This window comes from Egretta garzetta, unplaced genomic scaffold (genome assembly GCF_000687185.1).
Source record: "Egretta garzetta isolate BGI_Z169 unplaced genomic scaffold, ASM68718v1 scaffold561, whole genome shotgun sequence".
Lineage (NCBI taxonomy): Eukaryota > Metazoa > Chordata > Aves > Pelecaniformes > Ardeidae > Egretta > Egretta garzetta.
Genome location: NW_009258760.1, coordinates 376026 through 398730, shown reverse-complemented (window position 1 = coordinate 398730; position 22705 = coordinate 376026). Strand labels below are relative to the sequence as shown.

At 45.3% G+C, this 22705-nt stretch overlaps 1 protein-coding gene across 3 annotated transcripts in view; it reads left to right on the top strand.

The window, feature by feature from the left end:
- Nucleotides 1-22705, top strand: part of LOC104135630 — a 60671-nt gene that overhangs the window by 10405 nt on the left and 27561 nt on the right. For all 3 annotated transcript variants that reach the window (XM_035889018.1, XM_035889017.1, XM_009649300.2), the window contains exons 2-3: nt 8213-8288; nt 9556-10046. In XM_035889018.1, the coding sequence (XP_035744911.1) occupies nt 8213-8288; nt 9556-10046 (567 nt within the window). The remainder of the gene's footprint in view (nt 1-8212; nt 8289-9555; nt 10047-22705) is intronic.

The window sequence follows — 22705 nt, the reverse complement described above, 5'->3', positions numbered from 1 at the left end:
CTGTAAATTACAGATGGAGCTAAGTCACTCTATCTTAATGCAGTGTAGGTGAGGCCCCGTAATGAAGGTCTTTAATCCTTCAGGCTTCTTCTCCTCTTCCTGGACTGCTGTGCTTTGTGGTGTTAACACTGCTCCTGCAGGGTGTGAGCCAGGGGAGTGCTGGGGCTGTGTGCTGTGAGTGGTCAGAGGAGCTGATCTCCTTTGCAAAGGTATCTCTTTGCAGCACAACCATTTTGTAGGTTGCTGCTGCTTTCTGATGGGTGTTTCCTGACACTTTACCACTGTCTTCTTTGATAATTCCCTTCTGTACTACGTATGTAAAATGCTATCTCCCTGCATAGGATGAGAAAGTTAATAGGTGAATGCTAGTCTTCCAAGGGAATCCTTGAAACTTGGATATGAATTAGCCATAACTCTTCATCACATCAGCAAGGCCATGAGTAGAGTAACAGAGGTGGTGAGAAACTTAGTGTGTGGCTCCCTCGCATGCAGGTGACTGCTGTGTGAGGCCAGGCTGCTCTGGGTATTTGCACTGAGCAGAAATTGAGTGGTGGGAGGAGAGTGGGAGATTTGCTGGAGGCTTACTGGGGAGTGGCACATCTGCAAGCTTTTCTTGTAGGTAGAAGTGGAGTTGGAGGAGTGTATGGTTTCTGTCACTATAGTAAGAGCTATAACCTTAACCAGCCTCTTAAGCTACCAACACAGGGATAGCTTGAGAATTTTGTAAAAAATCTTGCTACCAGAAAGGATGATAACATATCACAGCATGGAGCTGCAGCATTCCCCTGGCTCCCGTACTGTAGAAGCAGCCTTATTTCATAAAACATAGTGGTCTGGGAAGGCAAGGGGAAACTGGAGGATTAAAGGCTCTACTTCAGCGGTAACACCTTTGTTACCAGACCCCATCCATCTGCTGAGCGAGGGCTGTAGTGACCTTGTTCCATCTAACTTCTGACATCATGACCTGTTAAATCATGGCCCCAAACATGACTGCAGCTATGTTTATAAACAGAGATTCTCATTCTCATAGTGGCTTTGAAGATCATTAAACTGAATGGAGTTCTTTAAGATTCAGAGTATTTTGGGTGCTAAGGACCAGGGTCTGGGTATTTTCTAGTCTCTTTGCAAGTACTGCCTTTTGGAGGTTAATCTGGAGTGGAATTTAAAAGGATGACCTTGGTTTTGGTCTTGTAACAAAATTTGCCCAGAGCTTTTGAGAACAAGCCCATGGTGGATAGGAGTCAATGGAAAAGGCTAATGCTGTGTCTCACCTGATGCCTGTGTATAAGACCTGATCCCCTAGCTGATGTAAAACAGTGGAGCTCAATTGTAGGCATCAGTTGCGTTCAGTTCCCTGTGATCAGAGACCATCAGGTGTCTGCTGTTTCTGGTGACTGTGGAATCCATGTGTTCGTGCACCGTAGGCTCATTGCTGCTGTATGCTGTACTTGTCTGGAGCAATGTAAAGTGTCTGGAGTTGCTGGGTTTTTTATTTTGCAAAAATCCCCTTGTGTTTTTAACTTTAGCCATCACAGCTTAGCCCTGGGAAGAGCAGGGGGAGATTTTAAAAAGAAGGTTTAGAACATGCAGGCTTTAAACTGCTGCAAGAGAACTGATGTGGGGCAGATAAGAGTGTGCAATGAGTCCAGCTCTGCTCTGTGGGTTTAGAATGAACCGTATTTTGATCAGTCTCTGTGCCACTTGCCAGTGCTGAATCTGGCCCCACTGCACTTGTCTCTGCATAGAGTCCTCTGATTCACTCCACTTGCAAATGAGGATCCCCAAGCCTAGGGCAGTGCCCTGTCATCTCTGTAGTTCTAGCCAGGTTTGGCTACAGTTGTAACTTCTTTCCAGGAGCTGCAGAGAGTAGATAAACATAATTTTGCCAGGCAAACAGTACATTCAAAACACATGTATTAATTTGTTTGTGGAATTACAGAAGGGTGAGGGAGAGGATTTAAAACAGTAAGAGGACCACACATGTCTCCCTGCACCCACCCACCACTTGTGTCCTTGCTGTTATGTGCAAGCCTAGAGTTTTCTTCTCAGGTAACCCAATTTAAGCCTATGCTTCTGGAAATAAAGTTCAGTCATTGTTCCTCAGAACAGAAGCTCGGTTTCCATGTTCTCTGGTTAATGACTCCTACCACTTGCACCCTGAGAGTTGCCAATCACCATGTTTGCCTGTGTCTGTAAGGTAAGCTTTCAACAAAACCAACATCTGTATTGTTGAAACATTGTGGACTTGGCTACCTAAAGTGACTCTCTGCCTCCCTCAAATCTGTGAAACCACTGATGGTTAACTAGACTGAAGACCCATGCAGAAGGTGATGTGTCTGACTAAAAGTGCAGCATTCCTACAAAAAAACAGGCATTTTGCTGTCTTCAGCATGGGGCAGGCCTGGAAAACGTGGGCCTTGAGGAGTGCTGTGTCCCACTGGCCCATTGCTCCTTTCACTCTCTCAGCCAGCCAGCTGCTCTGTCAAGCAGGATAATGTTCAAGGGTTATGAACCCTGGGTTTGAATTGTAGCCATGTGCAAGGAAATGGGGAAACGCGTTTGGAGGCAGAGCTATTATGAAAATTAAAAAAATAATAACAATGGGAAAAAAGACTTCAGAAAGCTTTTTCCAAATAGGACTGTTCTGGCTGGAAGTTTAGCTTTTGAAGGACCCCAGCTGTAAAACCCAGATCTAGTCTGGGCAGTCATCTTTCACTTGTGGATGCTTGAAGACTGAACTGAACCTTTCCTCTAATCTCTAACTCGTGCTGCTTTTCCTGAGGAGAGCGCAAGCATTACAGCCTGTTTTACTAGCATAAATTGTCCCTGTAATGCTGAATATTGCTGCAATAAAACTTAAAGTAGAACTTGGGAGAGTAGTTAGATGTTAATTTGGAGGTCTGTTTGACTCACTCCTTCCTTCTTCGTCTTGTTGTTCTGTGGCTCAAAACTGTCTTTCAGTGTCTCATAATCTCCCTTGGTTTCCCACTCTCTTAATTCAGAGTTCCTTATAATTGGGAGGATGGCACCTCCTTCATTCAAGATTAGGCATTGTCCCATGGCAACTGCAGCAATTGTTTGTCTGGAAAAATAACAGTGGGGATGTTTAGTAAAATGTTTTTACTAACGCCAAGGAGTTGGGAAGGAAAAGAAGCAGCAGCAGAGAGCCCTGTGCTGTAGGATGCCCATGTCTCTAGCAGCTGCTCTGTAAGCAGTGTGGCAGGAAGAAGGTAAGCAAGCACTGGTTTCATTTCTTCCATCTGAAGAAATGGAAATCGATTCCCCATAGTAGAGATACCAGTAGTCGCTGGTGAGCTCATCATCCCTTTCTGCTTTTGTGCCAGGAACAAGTGAGTGAGACCAGCTCAGCAAAGTCTCTTTCCAGGGCACATGGAAGGGGCTTTACATGCCAGTGCTCCAGTGGGTGAGCTTGTGTCACAAATGGTCTTATATGTGGCAGCACAGGCAGCATTGGCCTCTGCTGGGGGAGCCACCTCCCTGGAGGTAAACTCTCTCCCTCACAGAGGAAGACTGGGAATGATGCCCTCCAGCCCGTGTGCTTTCTTGGTTCAAGCTGGGCATGAGACGTTGCCTGTGGTCAGTTGGATCTCTGTCTTACCTGCCCCCCACACACATACACCACCCACTGCACAAAACCACCCTCTTGGTGTTTTAGTTTTTTAGGGCAATACAGCCATTAAGTGAAGTCTGTTGGGAGAGATTTGTTCTGCCTTAGAGGTAAGATTCCCTTCTCTCTTGTAAGCTCCCAGATGATTCTTAATGTAATTGCTTTTGGTCATATGATAGCAGGTTAATTTCCCTTCTGTAAGCAAAGAGCAAGAGGAACTTCACTTTACCAGGGTGGGGTTTTTTGTCTGATGTATTTCAGGGCTTTAGACTCTAAGGGTGACTGGACCTTTTAGGACCTGGGCAATTCTGGCTGCAGCTAGTTATCATTACTCAGTTGACAAGCAGCAGTGTGAAGAGAAAGACAAATTTTTTTGTCTCTAACTTTTTCTTATGTCTGCTAGTTTGTCTTTCATGTTAAAACTCCCTCAAAGTTATAAGCTTTACACTCAGTTCTCCTTAAATACCATCTGATTATTCTGCACAAACCAATCTTTCCTTACTGGAGATTAATGCAAAATCAAGTGTATGGGGAAGTTTGTCCATGTTTCCACCTGGCACGGTGGGAATCCTTAGCCTGACAGAAGGCAGGTCTGGTGCCAGAGCTGAAGGTCCCAGGTGTAAGACTGAGATCCTGATTCATCAACAGGAGGCTGCTGTCTTTGAACTTCAGATCTGATGCATTTCCTGAAGAAAGACTGGAGGTTGGGTGGCCACCCATCCTTTGTTTTCTGGCTTGTTTTGTGCCATGGCTTGTAAACATTCGCACATCTACGTGAATTGGAAATTTTCTTCCCTTTAATTTTGCACATTAAGGTACAGAGTGTACTGGGCACAGTCCTAGGCAACCTCTTTTAGTTGACTCAGCTTCAGCAGGGGCTTGGACTGGATGACACCAAAAGGTCTCTTCCAATCTAAACAGTTCTGTGATTCGTATGCTGTGAATGAAGCCATGATCTAGTGGGATCTTTGACATGGAGATTGAGTTTTCTGTTAATCGCAGTGCCACAATTCTGAGTTTGTGAGGCAAATAAGGCTGTGCTGCCTTGGACAAAAGTAAATCTGTGGCTAATATAAGACAGGGACTGTGCAAGGGAGGCTGGAGGCCTGAACACAATACCACTGTGTTTAGTGGAATGCTTTTGAAGAGAGGACAGTGTTACTCTTAAAGCCTGGGAAGAAGCAAGGGAGAGAGCATTCGTCTCCCAACTAGTCAGAGCGTTAGTCTTTGATTCTCTATAGTTTCTGGAAATTCTTGTTATCTATACAGACACAGCCTTTTTTTTGAATTTGCATTAATCTTTGCCTATGTGGTATATTATGGCAAGGAGTTTCACATGTAAAACTTGATCTCTGCAAGATTAATAGTTAGTCTGCTGTGAATGATGGTTCCCTGTTAGGGAACATGGGAGCTAGGGCCTCATATATAGGAGCCTGAGAGACTTCAGTTCCCGCAACCGGGATATAATTTGTGGAAGGATTTACTAATAAAAAGGGAGTGTAACAATACTAAAAAAGACCCTGCTAAATGACAAATGGTGGGAAAATGATGATGTCTCTGATTGAAAGATGTGAAGACCAAGCAGGAAGGTATTTGCCTGTATGTAACCCACACAAAACCAGAGATGAGAGGACTTCTGAAATACAGTCCAGGTCATGGGACATCAGAGGCAATGTGACTTCTGAGTCCGATCATCTCTTTAGTTCATTCATGCATAAAATGTACAATTTCTGGTTTTTAAGGCTTTTTTGTGTTTAGCCTGTGATGTATAGTATGAAAATATTCTGATTTCTGAGAGTATTGCCTAGTACAAGGGTATAATACAGTGGGAGTAATGGGAGAAGCCAAGTTTGAATGTTGGGGGAACTGTTCTTCTTCAAAAAGAAAAGATGGGTGTCAGGAAGAGTGTCTCAATAGGTCTCTAATTGCCTTGTTTCTGAAAAGCACTTGATACCTTGCTCATAAAAAACATAGCTGATTCTAGAAGAGAGGGTGCTTACTATTCCATGGCTAGCATCAGGAGGATGATCAGCAAGACTGGGAGCCCCTTTTTTACCATGAAGCCTTCTGTATCATCCTACTACTTTAATTTCTTCGGGATATAGGACTGAATCCACAGACTTGGTATCTTCTTGTTTGAAAGAGATTTCTCTTCTCTTGCAGGTGCTCTGAACAAAGCTTCTAGAGAAGTGTTCAAGGCAACTCAGAGGGGATTAGCCTTGGGCTGCCTGTGGGACTGGGGAGGACTTAGTGGAGGCAAGTTATCCATACGAGCCAAGAGGCTAGCAAAATTGTACAGGGAGGAGTGATTATTCTGGAAGTCCAGGACCAGTAGAAACAAAGACCTTCAAAACATCAATCATTGACTCAAATCCAACTCCTATTTTAATTATCTCAAGCCAGTAACATTTTGCAGTACCTCTTTGACCTGCATGTGCTAGGTGTCATTGCCTCTTTTTTTGGAAGCAGCGCCATGCCATGTATTGACATTTACACAGTACAAAAACTGGAGCTGATAGGTTTCCCACACAGAGCTGTTAAACCTTGCTGAAAACCCTGCCACGTCCAAATGAAGGGTTTTTATGTGGGAATGAGCCACAAACTAAGGTCAGTGCCTCTCGGGTTAGTTAGAACTGGAGCCTTAGCTTTTGTAACGAAGACAGGACCACTGTCTGTCTGTACAGCAGCTAGCACAATGGCACCTCAGTGTCAGCTGTCCCCTCTGTGAACTGCCATGGCACAAACAAGGTATTATACCTGTTCTGGGGATAACTAGAAGTCTGTTAATTTGGCAGTGTTCCTCGGTGCCAGCTGCCTTTATTAAATGACTCATGTGAATACGTACAAGCAAATTGGAGTTGTGGTGGAAAAACAATCCCCTGCATTTACTTCAAGGATGTCAGAAATAGGGATAAATCTGTGCCACTTTCCCCATTCATCATTTGACAGTTGGGAAGGTAGTTTTAAGGCTAACAAGGAAGGAAATATTTTCTGATTTCTTGAAGGGCAATGTAAATATGGAAGGGTAAAAGGTAGCTTTAAAAAAGGAGGAAAAAAAAATGGCAACAGGCTTTTGGGGGGGACCCCAAACACAGTCCTGGAGGATGGTCATAAAATAGGTGGGTTGATTTAATAGGTGTTCAAGTCAGAATTTCTCCACTATTCCTGTTATTTCCCTGCATCAGCTGTATGTATCTTTCATAGGCACCTAGTTAAGCATAGTTGCTTTTGGATCTCTGGGAGGCTGAAACACTCCAAGGGCGTTTCCCTAGGAACAGTGGTGGAGGTGAAATCCGTATCAGTGTAATAGTTGCATGCTGCCTTACCTTCTATAAAAGTCAAGCATAGCATCTCAGACACTTTTAAAATGGAAACACAGCATGTAACCTTTTGAAACCTATTGCTGCTGGATACTGTTGTGGGTAAGTAACTTGTGAGACTCGGCTAGGAATGATGGGAATGCTTCTTGTTCTGGATTAAAAGGTGTAAGGAATAATAAAGCTCATCTTGCAGTGATCATGTTATTCCAGAACTGTCTCTTGTAAAGGTTTCTTTGGAAGGATTGCATTTTCCTTTGACTCATTTGGTTTTGGCCATTGCTAGACATGTACTGAGCTGCACAGCTCAGGTTTGATCTAATATCCTCCAGGTATGCTTTATGCAGCAGAATAGAAGTCACTTTAGGAACAAGGTAGGTAGGGTTTCCTCTGAGTAGGAAACTCCGTAGCAGTGGGTTCTCTGACCTACCAAAGTGTGGTTTCAGATCTCTCAACCAGTCTTAAGAAGTAACTACCAAGTTTGTTCAGTGTTATGTCGGTCATGCTTTCTGTAAATGGGTATTTGGGTATACAGCAAGCATTTGGTCAAGTCTATTGGCTGACCCAGAGCACATGTTCCTGATAGACAAAATAAGTGAATTGTCATTACTCTTGGAGCATTTAAGGGTGTTCGGTGGTACTGTAAGACTGTGCTGGCAGGAACAGCATAATGTTATTGTTTGCATTTCTGTGAAATCCTGTTTCTCTTACTTTACGTTCTTCAGAGTTGTCCTGTAGGAAAGCAATATGAGTCTGCTCTTTTTGTGGCTTGTATGTGTGTGCCTTCAAGGGGGAAGTGTGGGTACATATGTAGGACGGCTAAAGTTAACATGCCGCTTCCATTTGTGGGTGCCTTGCAAGATGATAGTGCTGTTGACAGGATGTGTCTTTATTTTGGTGGTGGGTTTTGGAGATTCAGTTGTCCATGTGATGTGGATGTGGTAGGCCATGATGGTTATAAGCCGCATGCCTGGGGGAGCTAAGGGTACGGTATGTTCATTGTGCTTGGTAAAGAGTTGGTGGTGCAATAAGGTGGAAATAGTGGTAGGCTGTGTGTTTGGTGTTGCTGAAAGTAAGGGGATATGATGGGAGTTTGAGGTCTGGAGATGAGGATGTGTGTACAGGGAGGTGCTACAGCCGGGTGTGTGCAGTTAGTTGGGGTGGATGCCTGCAGGATATGAGGGGGAGGGTGGGGGAAGTGGCTTGGGCAGCAGCAGGGCAATGTTCAGTGTTCACAATGAAACCTTTCTTTCTTCTTGCCCCCTAGATCTCCTATCCCCCAAGTGATGAGGACAGCGACGACTCTGAGGGAGAGAACCAGGAACTTGCTCAGATTGACAGAGGTAAAGGAATTAGATAGGAGGGTCCTGGGATGTCACAGCTGAAATCCATTTTGCTTTTCGCTTGTGTTCTTGGAAGTGCCTCCTCCTCTGTCCCCAGTGTACCACAACCAAATGCATTGAGTCAGTCACCTTGAAGTCTTTAGGACCTCACAGGGTTGTTATCAGATGCTGCAGTTGCACTTTTCTTATCAGAGGTAGAAATCATTAACCTCATGTTAAGGCCCCAGTGCTGCAGACATGGGGCAGAGAAGGTCTACGACTGGGCCAGCAGCAGAGTTGGGACTAAAGATTTATCTCTTATTCCATGCTTGTGTACCTGCATCATTGTTGTTTAGGTTTCCTCTTCCTTGTCACTTCCAATTTTGACCTTCCCTTTCCTCATTCCCCTGACTCACTTGTTAGATTAGCTCACTCTCTTCCTCCTGTACTGTTGGTACTGGGCAGCCCTACTCTTGAATCTAGCTGAGGATCTTTCATAGAGGAGAGGCAGGTGTTCTGCTATTGTTTTCTGGACCTGGTATGAAGTTGCTTAGAGCTGTAGGTGAAATCTATAGTTAATGCATCTCTTCAGATATGCTGAGTCTCTGCCATTAGCGCATGCCCTGTTTTTTATCGCAGTTTAGCCAAAATCAAGTGGATTCTTATGCAAAGGTGGAAGAAGTTAAAGTCTTCACGCACAGGACGTGTCCTGTTGAAATTCAAATCCCTGTTCCATATGTTTAACATGGAAAGAGCTCAGCATAACAGGTAAAGCGTTCACAGCTCATGGCTGAAGGCAGGCTCTCTTGTATGGCAAGCCTTGTAATAGAAAGAGGACCTTTACCTCCAGAAATCAGATCTGAGTCACAGCCATGCTGCTCAGAATAATGTAACTGACTTACCTCCTCTGCCCTGAGAACTGGTCACTGGAACGTAATGTTTCTAGCCAGAGGTAAGTGCCTAACAACACACTTGCAAGGTCGTGTCCTCTCCACCCTCAGGGGATGAGGTGGACTGCAGGTCCATGTTCTTGCTCTGCAACTAGACTTTCAGGTGACAGTTTGCAAGGGGATGTCTAGCAGTCTGGTCTAAACAAAGTTCTGGAAACTTTCAAAGGGAAGCATTCAGCCAGAGGGGTGGGTGTTCTGGGAGGAAAAAAGGTGGAAAACAGCTCAACAGTTTTCTTGGGAGGAGGTAAAAAAAAGAGGTCAGGAGAAAGCAGGGCCAGTTTATTAGGGCGTGGGGTGCAAATCTGCTCTGCCACTCCTCTATCTCCTCCTCCCACCAGAGAGAAGACGGAATTGTACCTTGACCCCTCTGGCCACCAACCAGCTCCAGAACCAGGAGAACCAATGCTGCAAGGTTCGGGCCTTCTTCCATGCCAGCCTTGACCGCCACAGCTCAGAGGAAGAGCTGGAGCGCATCAACCGGGAGTTTGCTGCTGAGAAGCGAAAGTGGTCCCAGGTCAGCAGGCTTGCCTGCTGCAGCGACAGCAACAACACCTCCTCCAGTGACGAAGAAGTGAAGAACTTGTGCGCGATGTCCTTCAGGCCTGTGGCTGAGCAGGCCGATGGCCTGCATGCCAGCCCAAGCCCCGTGCTGTTCAGTGCCTCCCCTCCCAAGAGACTCCAGCCCCTGGTGCGGAGCCCAGCCTCCAGGCCTTTAATCTTCACAAGCGTCGGGGCGGGCCTTGAGCAAGTCATGCCTTGTAAGAGACATCGACAAGGATATGGGGATAAGGTCAGCAGGCCCAGCCTTGACCTGGAAAAAATGCAGCAGGTAAGGCAGAGCTTCATATGAGGAATGCAGTATCACTTGAGAGAAGGTGTTGTGAGCAGAGATGGAAAAGGGTTATTGAGTCAGGGTTCAGTAAAGTCACAGCATTATTGTTTCTTGTGATCACGTCTTCAGAGGCATAATTGGTACTTCTGCTAGGATAGATACTGGCTGTCTAGGGTAAACTAGACCTAAAGCGTAGATACCTCTCTTGAGTGGTAAAGCTGCTGCTACTTGAGTGGCTTTTGATACAGTTGGGCTGTTGTCCTGCTACCCCCATTAAGAAGGCAGCACCCATACAGTCTGGTTCATTGCATGACACAGGAACAAAATCACTGGGGTTCATTTTTGTCGTTACCCGTGCTGCCATGAGCTGACCCATACTATTTACTCCAACATAAATTAATTGCTTACGGGTATATAAAGAAATATTTAGTGATGAAAGTGGTTGTAGACTTGATGATAGTAGGTATTTCCGCAGCTGTTGACCTCCTTGGGCCCAGGTCTCTTTAAGTTTCCTAGGGGTTTTCCAGCAATGTGAAAGAGTGCTTTTTACCTTTTTCATTATTTTTGTAGGATCTGGGATTGAGATATATAAATGCTAGGTGTTTGCCTCATCTCTGCAGAGGCTGGGAAATAGGGCATACCTGGTACTGGTGGGGTGGGCTGCCCTGTGCAGTGCCCATCTGGTGCTTTTCTTTCAGAAGGCGTTGCTGTAGACTTAGTATTTTGGCTTGTTCTTCATTATTGGTTTTTCTTGCACTAGTATAGTGTCAGTTTGAAAGAGTATGTGCAGACATCTGCTGACCCTAGTAAATTGCAGTAAGTTAAAGACAGTTATTTTCACTTCTGGATTTCCTCTTATTCTCATTAGGGAAGAATTTCAGTGCCTCTGTTTGGTTGGATATACCAGTTTTAACCTTACTAACACCACCCCCTTTAAGACTGTAAGATGGACACACTAAAAGAAAGAACTATGTATTTATTTTCCAAGATCTATAAAAGTGAGACCCCTCCATTTCCCCATTACATTGCCGCTTGTTCTCAGTCTTGCTGACAGCATACATCCCATGAATACATAATGCAGAGACTTGTGGTTTCAGTACAGTTTTCTTCACCCCCTCTTCACCCTTCTCGCCAAGTTTCTGCTCACAGAACATTCAAAAGACCCAGTCTTGCATTTCACATCACCCAAATCTTCTACTGATACTGACAGACTTTAATTAGTCTCACATCCTAATGAGAGGAGAAAAAAAGCTGGTAAGCCTGTGCCCAGCTTTCTTTTTTTCAGAGTGCATGTGAGTAAATGGAGAAATTGTCCTTTTGGCCCAGCTGCTTTGAATCCCAGACATAGCATCTACCTGCTCTGCTGTGAGTTCCCTTCAGCAGTGTGTTTGGGAGTGTGTTGGTGAAGGTTTGAGGCTAATTAAAATAAGCTTTCCAAACTGTTGTGGTTTTTCTGGGAAAGAGAATGATTTGCTTCCTGGTACGTCTGCTCTCTACACTTTTGGATTAATTGTGGCAAAAAAGCTGAAATCTGGAGTGGAGGTGGGGGTGTGTTTTTTAAATAAAATTTTTACTGTAGATGTCATTAACACTTCTAGGCTGTGGAATCCCTGTTGTAAAGAAAGGATATTCAGGTAGTGGTTTTAATTTAAAAGTGCACTTCTTTTGGCGGGGGGGCCGGGGAAGGGAGAAACAATGCAGAGTGAGATGTAGTGTGAACGTTGTAACAGTGTTTAATCATTTGTATTATTTTTTTAGTTTTAATTGTTTAATTTGCAACCAGTAACTTCTTGAAACTTTATGCTGACTCTTTGCTTGATCTAGTTTACTGCATGGCTTTGCTTGCCACTTGTACTTGTTTCTGCCATGATTTTTGTAGCAGAAACAACAATAGTGTTGTCAATCTTGTTTCTGCCATGATTTTTGTAGCAGAAACAATAGTGTTGTCAAGTCAGTCTTCTACTGACATTTGGATTCCCATCACCTTAACTAAAATCAGTGATCTCATTTCTTACGACAGTGATCTAAAATCTGGGGTATATTTTAAGTTCTGCCACAAAACCCTTGGGTGAAGCTGGGCAAGTCTTTCAGTACCTCCATTTTCCACCTCTAAAATGGGACTATGGCGTGTGTTTCTTGGTCTGTTTTCATTCTCCGACAAAAATACCACTTACTAACTGTCTGGGCAGCACTTGGCATCATGTGGTGTTTACTCAGGTAAACAATGCAAATGAGAAATGATAATATTAAACTGGCTACTCCAAGGCTTCACCTAGGCTCTGAACATCAAGCTATTCTTGCTTTGAGATTCTTATCCTTACTATCATGTTCTTGCCCCTGAGAATATAGCTGAAAAGCCTGATCAGATGGAACTTTTTCTGAGCAGCAGATGTGGTTTTCACTCTTGTCCCTGAGCCTTACTTCCTATTTCTGTGTCTCTATGAAGCTGACAGATGAGAGAGTATCAGGCAAGATTAATTTGTGCTAGAAACAAATGTGTTCTGGGACAAGAGGATAGTTTTGGGTGCATGATGTGGTATGGGTTACTCAAGGGTGGGTGAAGATATGCCAAGTCTTTGCATCAAATCCAGTTTATGTTGGATGGTGACGAAAAATCAGTCCAGAGAGTTGTGGTGTGGAATGGCTCTGCATGGGGATGCTTTACGCTATTCTTAGGGTTGAACAAAGCAGCTTTTGCAGGAAGGCCATGGATCAGTGGTGTGTGGTATCCAAATGTCTTCCTGTGTTCCAGTGATTTGGTGCCTTTTGGTAAGGAAGGGGAGCAAAATTGGGAGTGACGAGTGGGTTGGGAGCAACCTGAGTGCTTTTAAGGGGTCAGGGAATTGCTGTGCTTCTACCTCCACAGCCTGTGGATAAATGGAAATCTCCATCATCTGGGCCGTTCAGTTCAGTTTCCCTCAGCAGAAAAGGGTGCACAGGAGCAGATTTAAAAAGTCCTGTTCTGGTTAGGTGCCAGGCCATGCCTTTCTGGCTTCACAGGGCAGTGTGATTCTGCCCTTTTGTGCCTCAGCCATGAGTTTGGACAGTTGGTGGATGTATTTCCCACCCTGGCTGGCTGGTCAGCTGGCTACCCGGCCTCTTCCCTATTGAGGCTGAGTGAGGGGAATTCAATATGCGCTTTTCTTCACTCCTCCAAAGGACTAGAAAATTAGCTCAGAAGACTCCTTCCTTTCTTTCCCCTAATTGGGCAGAAATACCCTGGCTCGTGCAGACACCCGTGTTGCTGCAGTGAATGCCCTCTCCCAGCCACCCCTTGATCATGGTCCTTGGACAGCAACCTCATTACACACAGGCCCTGCTGCCAACCACTTGCTTTTTAATGAAGGCCCTGTATGTCCTAGAAAGACTGGGGCTGCTGCCACCCTGCTAACCTCAGCAGATCTGACTTTTTTTGGCAGTGAGGGCAAGAAGAGCAGGGACATCCTTTGATGGCTCAAGGTGAAGGCACCCAGGGCATGCGAGGGTCGGCTGAGGTGTAAGGAAGTCCAGGGTGTCAAAGACAAAAGCTCCAAGGATGGAGCTGCTGAGCTCATTCCCAGGGGATGAGAGTAATTGGTCTTGGCACATTGTGCAAACAGAGAGGAAGGAAAGGGTCTGTCCTCCTGTACCATTTAGTGGGCCTGGATGGAGCACCTTTAAAATGTACTTTCAGCAGCTTGAGAAGTCAGAGTGCAGCATTTGCAGGGAAGAGAGATCATAGCAGATATCTCTTGAAGGAGAGCAGTTTTGGGTTGGCAGGATGAGAAATTCAAATTGCCCTCATTTATGTGTGGGTAGGTGGCTGGTAAGGAAAGCATTGCTTTGAAGTACAAGGTAGAGAGTTTGTATACATGGGTATATTTCATGTTATGTTACTAAGTCACTAGGTATTTCTGAGCAAGTTGTGAAACCCTTCTGCCATGGTTTGCCCGCATGTATGAGTAGACAATATCAAGCTTCCATTGACTTACGGAGGCTTAATGTATTAATTAAAATGCTTTCAGATCCTAGGATGAAGAAGGCCAGTGCAGAAGAGAGAAATGCGTCCTGTATGAGCATGTGGACGCTAGTCCTTCTGCTGAATATTTGAATTGGTTGGACTGGGCCTGGTAGGGCAATTGGCACTGAAAGCTTTCTTTGGGCCAATACTGGTTACACAGAGGCTGTGGGACAGCCCTTGCCACATGTGACCACGGACCAGCGTGTGACCTCTGGTATGCTGGGGTCTGGGCTTTGGGCTGCTAATGGCTCCAGGGTGAGATTTCCATATCCTTAGCACAGCTGGGCTTTGCCCTTGCCTGTCTCTCCAGAACTTGACAAATGGCTTCCAGACAGAGAATGTGTGAGCTCGTGAGTCCTTTTCACCTCTTGGCCTCCCATTTGAATCCAGGCCCTGTGAGTTCCTGAAAATTGTTATCATCTGTTTGCATGTCTGAGCTTGCCTCTGTGCTGAGGGGGTGCCAGAAAACCCGCTGCTGGTGCTGGTTTCATCACTGTCTATGCCCTGGGCCTCGCTCTCCAGAGTGACTGAGCAGAGCTCAGGGGCCTGTGCTGAGCGTAATGGCTTACACCATTTCCTAAGGGGCCCAGTGACAGAACTTGTCTCTCCCAGGTGTGAAAAGTTGGGCCATAGCAATTCTTTGTCCCTGGGTGCAGTAGAGTGCTTGTTGAAGCAATATACTAAGGAAACTGTTGCAGAAACCAATTGCGCCATTACAGAATGAGAAATCCTGCTTCTGGTAACCTCCTGCAATTTTGCTTTTATTTTTCACGCCCAGAAATATTCTACAACAGCTGTTCTTACAGCACAGAAGCCCCTGTCTGTCTCACCCCTGCCAGCATTTGGCACTGAAGTAGCCAGCAAAACAAATGCTATGCCTGGCTGCTGTGAGGCAATCCTAACATGAGAAAGTTTGGGGATGAAAAAGATTGCTTAGATTGTCTGGTCTACTTGCCTGCAAGGATGTAGTTCTGTGGCAGGAGGCTCTGGGACTCTATAGGCATGTACCATATGAGTGGGTGATGGGGCATGGTAGAGGTGTCTCATTCTTTGTGCCTTTGGAGGAGCTGAGATGTTCTCTTAGGGTTTGATGTCTGTTATAAAGACTCTTTGGCTCGGTGCCACCCAGATGATGTCTGGCTTGCTGATTAAGGCATTTGTAATCTGTCAGTGGCAGAGGGAGGGTGGGAAGGAAGGGTGCCTTCTGAGAACGCCCAGATCTGGGAGGTAGAAAGAGACAGATTCAATAGTGAGGGACGGCCTGAGGAACCCCACCCTGCCCGGAGGAGGCAATTATGACTCTGCCAGGCAGCAGATATCTCTTTCTGTGTCCCCTAAGTGTTCCCTAGATGGTTATCTAATCCATGCAAAAACGTGCTGTAATAGAAGTACCTGTGTGCTGCCAGGGCTGGATGAATCGGAGCATAAAAGAGCGGTAACCCATGTAGAACTTGGCCTAGTTGCTTCCTAGAAAGGGTGATGATTTCTTCCCCTTTCCTGAAGAAGGCAAGTGAATTAACTATGCCATCACATCACTGACAGTAAGGCTCACCTGCTGCCATGGTGCCAGCTTGTAAATGCCAAGGGCAAGGCAGGTAGGATAATCTAGTCCTATTTCTAAGCTTTCAGCATCAATCAGCATAACAGAGGTTAGAGCATTCTCACAGAATGGTTGAGGTTGGAAGGGACCTCTGGAGGTCATCTTGTTCAACAACCCCTGCTCAAGCAGGGTCACCTAGAGCCAGTTGCCCAGGACCATGTCCAGATGGCTTTTGAACATCTCTAAGGATGGAGATCCCGCAACCACCGTGGGCAACTTGTGCCAGTGCTCAGTCACCCTCACAGTAAAAATGTTCCCTGATGTTCAGAGGGAACATCCTCCTGTGTTTCAGTTGGTGTCCATTGCCTCTAGTCCTGGGCACCTGGCTCTGTCTTCCCTTCAGATATTTCTACACATTGATACAATCTCCCTGAGCCCTCTCTTCTCCAGGCTGAACAGTCCCAGCTCTCCGTCTCTCCTCATAGGAGAGATGCTCCAGTCCCTTAATGGTCTTTGTGGCCCTCTGTTGGACGCTCTCCAGTAGCTCCGTGTCTCTCTTGTACTGGGGACCCCAGAACTGGACACAGTACTCCAGGTGTGGCCTCACCAGTGCAGAGTAGAGGGGAAGGATCACCTCCCTTGACCAGCTGGCAACATTCCTCCTAATGCAGCCAAGGATACCATTTACCTTCTTCACAGCCAGGGCACATTGCTGGCTTATGTTCAATCTGGTGTCCACCAGGACCCCCAGATCCTTTTCTGCAAAGCTGCTTTCCAGCTAGGTGTCCCGCAGCATGTATTTGTGTTTGGGGTTGTTCTTCCCCAGGTGCAGGGCTTTGTACTTTCCCTTGTTGAACTTCATGAGGTCCCTGTCAACCCATTTCTCCAGCCTGTCGAGGTCTTTCTGGATGACAGCACAACCCTCTGGTGTATCAACCACTTCTCCCAGGTTTGTGTCATCAGCTCCACCCCATCATCCAGGTCATTAATGAAGATGTTGAACGGGACTGGATGCAGTGTTGACCCCTGGGGTATATCACTAATTACTGGCCTCCAACTAGACTTTGTGCCATTGATCACCACCCTCTGAACTTGGCCATTCAAATGGTTTTTAGTTCACCTCCCTATCTGCTCATCCAGCCTGTACATCAGCAGCTTCTCTATGAGTTCTCTGTACTTTGTTGAAATACAGAATTAATTTCTGTGCAAGTCTGCTCCAGCTCTGTGTGGCACTTCTGTCCTGCACCATGACATCTGTTGATACCATGTTTGCCTTTCAGGTGTGTTGCTATCAGACTGTCATTCTGATCATGCATCTCTCCTTGGACCTCTTACACCATTGAGCCAGCCCTGGCACAGAGTGTGTTGGCTTGTCTGTTCCTAGGGCCAAACACTTCTGTTCTTCTCCCTTCATTCCTCATTTTACCTGAATGCATTTTTGATCTGGTTTTGTAACACATGCAAAGGGGCAACAATTCAAGGGGGAAATGGGTGAGTGAGCCACTGTATGAGTGCTTCTGTCTGGAAGTACTTATCTATTTTTCCCTGGGTATTTGGCCATGTGCCTTTGCCTTCTCTTGCTGGGCGCTTTTGGACTACCATGGGGCTTAAGTACCATCTTGGCTGTCTCCAAGCATAAGCCAGTAGCTAGAACATCTGCTAAAACATCTGAAACCTGGTTCCTTGAGGTACTGCTTTAGATCATGAAAGAGTAGGGATTAGGTGGGTCAGGGTGACTTGGAGTGCACCAGGGAGCTTCGTTGAGACAAAGGAAGATGAGGGATGGAAATCAGTTGTGGCTGAAGTTTGTGAGAGTATGTGTTGAAGTCAGGAGAGATCTGTGGGGTAGGAAGGGGAAGAGGAGGGTAAGAATGGATGGAGACAGAGCTATAGAGAGTAATTTTTTGTATTAAGATTCCCAAAGGGACAATAATGGCACCTGGCACCAGTGGCAGTAAATTATGAGCCCGAGGTTAAAGCCAATGGCTTATCATTTAAATTGGCAGGCTTGCTGGCTACCTTCCCAACCCTGCTGTCTTTCTTTTTTCTCTAAGCTCTAAAGCCTGGTAAGAAGGTATTAGACTAAAGCTGATTCTTTGGCTGCAGACCAGAAAGAGAAGATCAAATGGGCATATGGGCACCACTGGCATGTGTCCTTGGGTTGTGACTTAGGGAGAAGTCCTGAGTGATGCTGGTGATACTGTGTGAGGCTTGAACTCATGGTGTGACTCTGAGGGGTAGGTAGGCCTGGAACAAGCAAATTTTGAAAGGGCGGGGGTGGTGGTGGGGAACCAAAGGTGCTCCTACCTTGAAGTGGCTGCCAGAATCCCTGCATGTGAGTGAACAAGGTTGGGGTCTTGACTTCTTTAGCATTTTTCTCTCAAAGCACCACAGAGAATAATTCATACTGAACTAGTAGAAGAAAAAGCTCAGTCTCCCATATCTACTGGCAGTGGTTTATGGTGGGCTGCCAGCAGGCCACAAAAAACATCACTCAGCAAAAACTAGAGATCCTAACTGCAACAACACAACTGGTTAAAATGTGATATGAAGTGGGGTGAGTGGCAGTCACAGAGTGGACACCAAGTTGGATGTCCAAGGGTGGCCATCCTGCAGCATATCCCTATCTTGTCTCTTGTACGTTGACTGTTGCAGGTCCTTTTTTGAAGAAGGTTTTCCAAAGCCTGTTTTGTTTCCTGTTTTGATGCAGTATAGTGCAGAAGGATAATGCTGGCATTCTTTTTCCCGCTTCCCAAATTTAGCCCGAGTAGCCTCGAGGGCCTGGCAGATTAAGAAATTTTTGCTGCAACCTGTTTATACTTTCCAGCAAGACCGGTTAGTAGATGTTGCTTGGAAATGAAGGTCAGGACCTTCTCTCTACAGTGCTCTCCTCTGGAATAGGGCTGGATTGTCCTCACCACCCCCAGTCATGGTGTGTCTGGACTAGAAGGGCTGCCTGGGTTGGGTCCCAATGTGGCTTTTGAGTTGGCCAGATACCTCTCCCTTCCCTCCCCTCCCTCAGCATGTGGCTCATTGTGATACAAATATCTCATCGTTGCCTGGTGAGAAAAGGAGCTCGCAAGCAGCTTCACCATATGCTGTCACTGCCCATGTTGTATTTGGTCTGTGGGTGAATGGATCTCACTTCAAGCATGATAAGTTACATCTTTTGCTTATGGTAGCAACCTCTGAAAAGGAGAAAGCTTTACAGTTTACTACTTTGGACGATCAGTGAGGTGAGCTTGAGGAGACTGGAAAAGGTAAATGACTATTTGAAACCAAGCTGGTTATTCCTTGTGTTGTCCAGAGAGTGTGTGATAGTGGTGGCAGTTTTCTGCTTGCTTTTCTGACTTTATTATATAGATTAATAAACTGAAATGAGCATAGGAGATAAGTTAGGCTTTTTCTTTTGTTCCTTCACTACCATCACCACTAAGCATTGAATTTCCAGCGTAAGCACTTACACAAATGACCACAAGATAACAGAGGCCACTACTGCTTAAAAATCAGATGGTAAGAGACTTGTTCAAAGTACTACACAGAAGCGATGGTAGCAAGGAATGGAAAGCAAGAGCTTGTTTTTCCCTTTACTTTCTGCTGCATAGCCCCATATCCAAAGTAGGACGCCTTCCTTGCCCAGTATGGTTTGGCACTGGTGTCTGGGAGGTGACACAGGTGTGCTTTGTACCCTGCAGTCTCCCCGTGGGGCAGTGCCTGTGAGAAGGAAGGAAGAAGGGAGGTGGTACTGTGGGTTCAGAAACAGCAGAATGTAATGTGATGGTGCAGATTAATTATCAGTGCTGGGCTTTTGTGCTCCAGTTTTGCCATCACACACTGAAAGCAAGCAGCTCATCCCTGAGCATGTCTGAGACTTAAAAATGCAGCAGCCATTACTGTTCAATGGGCAGAAGCTGGCTGAGCTTTTAAGGCCAAGCCTGTGACTAGAGTAAACACTCTAGGAAATACTGGTTTTGAGACAAGCTTTGGTGTGGTAGAATAACCAGCCTGGCTGTCAACAACGCAGCTGTCCTTGGTGTGGGCTGGGGTTTAGCTCTGATTTTCCTGCCTTAGCTCTGAATAGCCTCTCCGTTGTTGGCTTACATGAGAACCGCACTGCTGGGCTCTGCTTTCGCTTTCTTTCAGCCTGCTGATGTCAATAGGAGTTTTGGGCATTGGTCCACAGCTCATCTCACAGGAGGAGGCACTCAATAGAGGCATCGACTTCTTGCGTAGATGGAAACTGAGTTAAACTGGAGCAGATTCACTCTTAAAACTCCCTGCGCTTCCTCAGAGCCATGTTCCCAGATGTACACTTCTTGGTGAGCTGCAGTTGGTTTTGAGGAAACTATGGCTGAGAAGTCAGAGACAAACCCTCCCTCTCCAAGCCAAACCCATATAATTTTTTCAAAAGCATAGGTGTTCTGGGGGCCATAGGCAAATTAAAAAAAGCACAAATGAAGATACTTAAGTTACTCTAAGTTTGCTGGTTTTCCTCACTGAAGATAATATTTTCAATCTCCTGTTGAACTTTGCTTGCTTCTGCAAAGCAATTTCCGTAAGAGTGAATTTGCAAAACTGAGGATCCTCTAGAGTGTTAGGAACTTAATGTGAATGAGAAGTCTGTGGTCATGTCTTTAGGGCAAACTATATTTTTAATTCTAAAAATGTGCTTATGTTTTAAAATCCTGGCATATCCTTGCAAGCTATAATTTCACCTTCATGTGTTTGATTATGGAAAATACAGGTTAAGCAGTTATACAAAAGATGAAATCATGAATTGCTTTGCAAGTTACTTTGCGATCTTATTGTAAGCATGCTCATTTTTGACAGCATAGATAAGTCTTTTGCCTATCTGTGGAGACTTTATGAACTCCCTATCTTGCATATCGCTTCAGAGGCTCATCAGACATTCCTGTAGGCTCTGGCATGACGGTACGTGGGTGATTAAGAAACAAGGAACAGTTTAACAAATCATTTTCCAAATTGCAAAGCTAGTGGATCTGTGCAGTTGCTAGTATAGGTAGAAATATCCTTAAAATGGAGCCAGTCAGATGACTGGTTTTCTTACTGCTGTGAACCCATTACTTGTTATATTACAGGCAATGTAGTTTGCAGCTGGGGAAACCACCATAGGTCAGGGAATGCCCTGGGTTTGTTCAGGAATGTCTTGTCCCTGCTATTGTTTCCTGTATATGCAGGAAAGGCAGACAAGCCTAGCACAAGGATGTGGTGTACCTGGCTAGATGATAAGACTGTATATTGAGTATACCTTAATGTAAGTCTTGAAACCTAAGCTGTGGTGCTTTGTTCAGAGCTCTGATAGAAATGTCACTTCACGATATGTGTATTTTCATTGTAGTTCTGAATTTGAAGTGCTATCAAATCAAGCTCTTAAACTTGTTTTCAATTTAACATAATTTCCTGTCATTCTCTGAATACCATGGCCAGCTCTATTAGTTCCTAAGTGTTGTTAAAGGAATGAGTGTAATTATGAGCAGTGGAAGTGGTGCTCTTGGAAAATGTTTTTTGAGCAGAGAGACTTCTAGTATGACATCTTTTTAGTATTCTCGTATCTTTTCTTTCATCATACACCTAATATTCTTTTCAAGTCTGGCTGCTACAAGAAGTGTGACAGGCACTTTTGATGTGCTAATTCTTCCCATCTGCATTTTGCAGACTCTTTTTACTATAGGGCAGTTATGCTAAACAGCCTATGGTAAGACCCTTAGAGATGAGTGAAACATAAAACACAAGAAGCTGAAAAAAAAAATCAGATTGCTATCTCATGATGTGGTTGCTGGTAGGGTAACCACTGCTGCAACTGTGAGACTGGCCTATGTTGCTTGGCCCACTGTATAAAACTCTACTGAGTTGAGACTCTGGTTCATTTGCTTTCCAGATGCAACCATCCAAATCACTCAAACATCCTCAAAGCTATTCATATAAACATGGTATATATTTTTGCTTTTATCAACCTTTCTCTTAATGAACTTGGATCCTAATGAACTTGGCCTTGAGACATTCAGGTCTGCTTTTGTACTCTGCTCTTTCTTCTTTTAATGAGATGATCTGAACTTTTGCCCTTCTCCAGTGTGGTGGGTGAACAACACCTCTTGGTCCTAGGACATGACCATTGCATAAGCATGAGATGGGGCAAAATCCTGAACTGAAAAAAGGAAACATCAAAATTATTTGTCTGTTAAAGTTGATGTGTGTTGTGAGCACTGGCATGTTATATAGGCTCTGATACGGATCTTACAGGCTGTTGAATTGGTTTATTTCCAGCTGTTTGGAAAGTGGATCTCGATGCAAACGATGGAGTGGCATACATGAGGTCAGCAGTTCTCCAACTAGTTATTTTCGGGCACAACTCTAAGGGTTGCCGTGCTCTGCTAATACTTGTTCAGAAGGGTAGTGGCCTGCTTCTGTCTCTGAGCTGGCACATCACTGCTCTTGCATAGGGGAGGTTCAAAAAGTTGGCAGGAGCAATGTGTATCCTGTGCTGGCACCTATGGACAAATGGAGATGCTGAAGCTCAGCACAAGTGTTCAGGGAAAAGCACTATTTGCTGAATTGGCTGTATTGCTTCTCGAGTTGGGGAGGCTTCCCTGGACCAGCTTCTGTGCCGTCTTGAGCCATGAGCAGCCATGAGGATGTGAGCAAAGGGTATGCCAACAGGGTATCGGAATGCATGAGTGCTGATCACCAGCACTGATAATATGCCTACTTAAGAGGAAGGACAAAGCACCAGGTGGGGGATACTGGCTCCTCTGAAACCCTTGCAAGCTGTTCACATGGGTACAGGCCTAGGCCGGCCCTTTCAAAGTTGGTAGGTCAAACCCCATCACAAGCTCTGAGCTTCAACCCACAACCACCACCCCAGGCCCTGTGTGCTGTATAGCATTGTGCTGTGAGGCAGGTGTGGGCAGGCACTGCTGCATGTGGGCATGCGAGAATGTTCTCTGAGCCCAGTGGTTAGTTATGTGCTGCATAAATAGATTAACTCCCTGGCGTAAGAAGCCTTTATCCAATTAGCTAGCCAGCCACTTTGGCATGTTCCCCTGTCACTAACGTGTATGTGAGGTTCAGCACGGCCAGGGAGCAGGGGGCTAACTA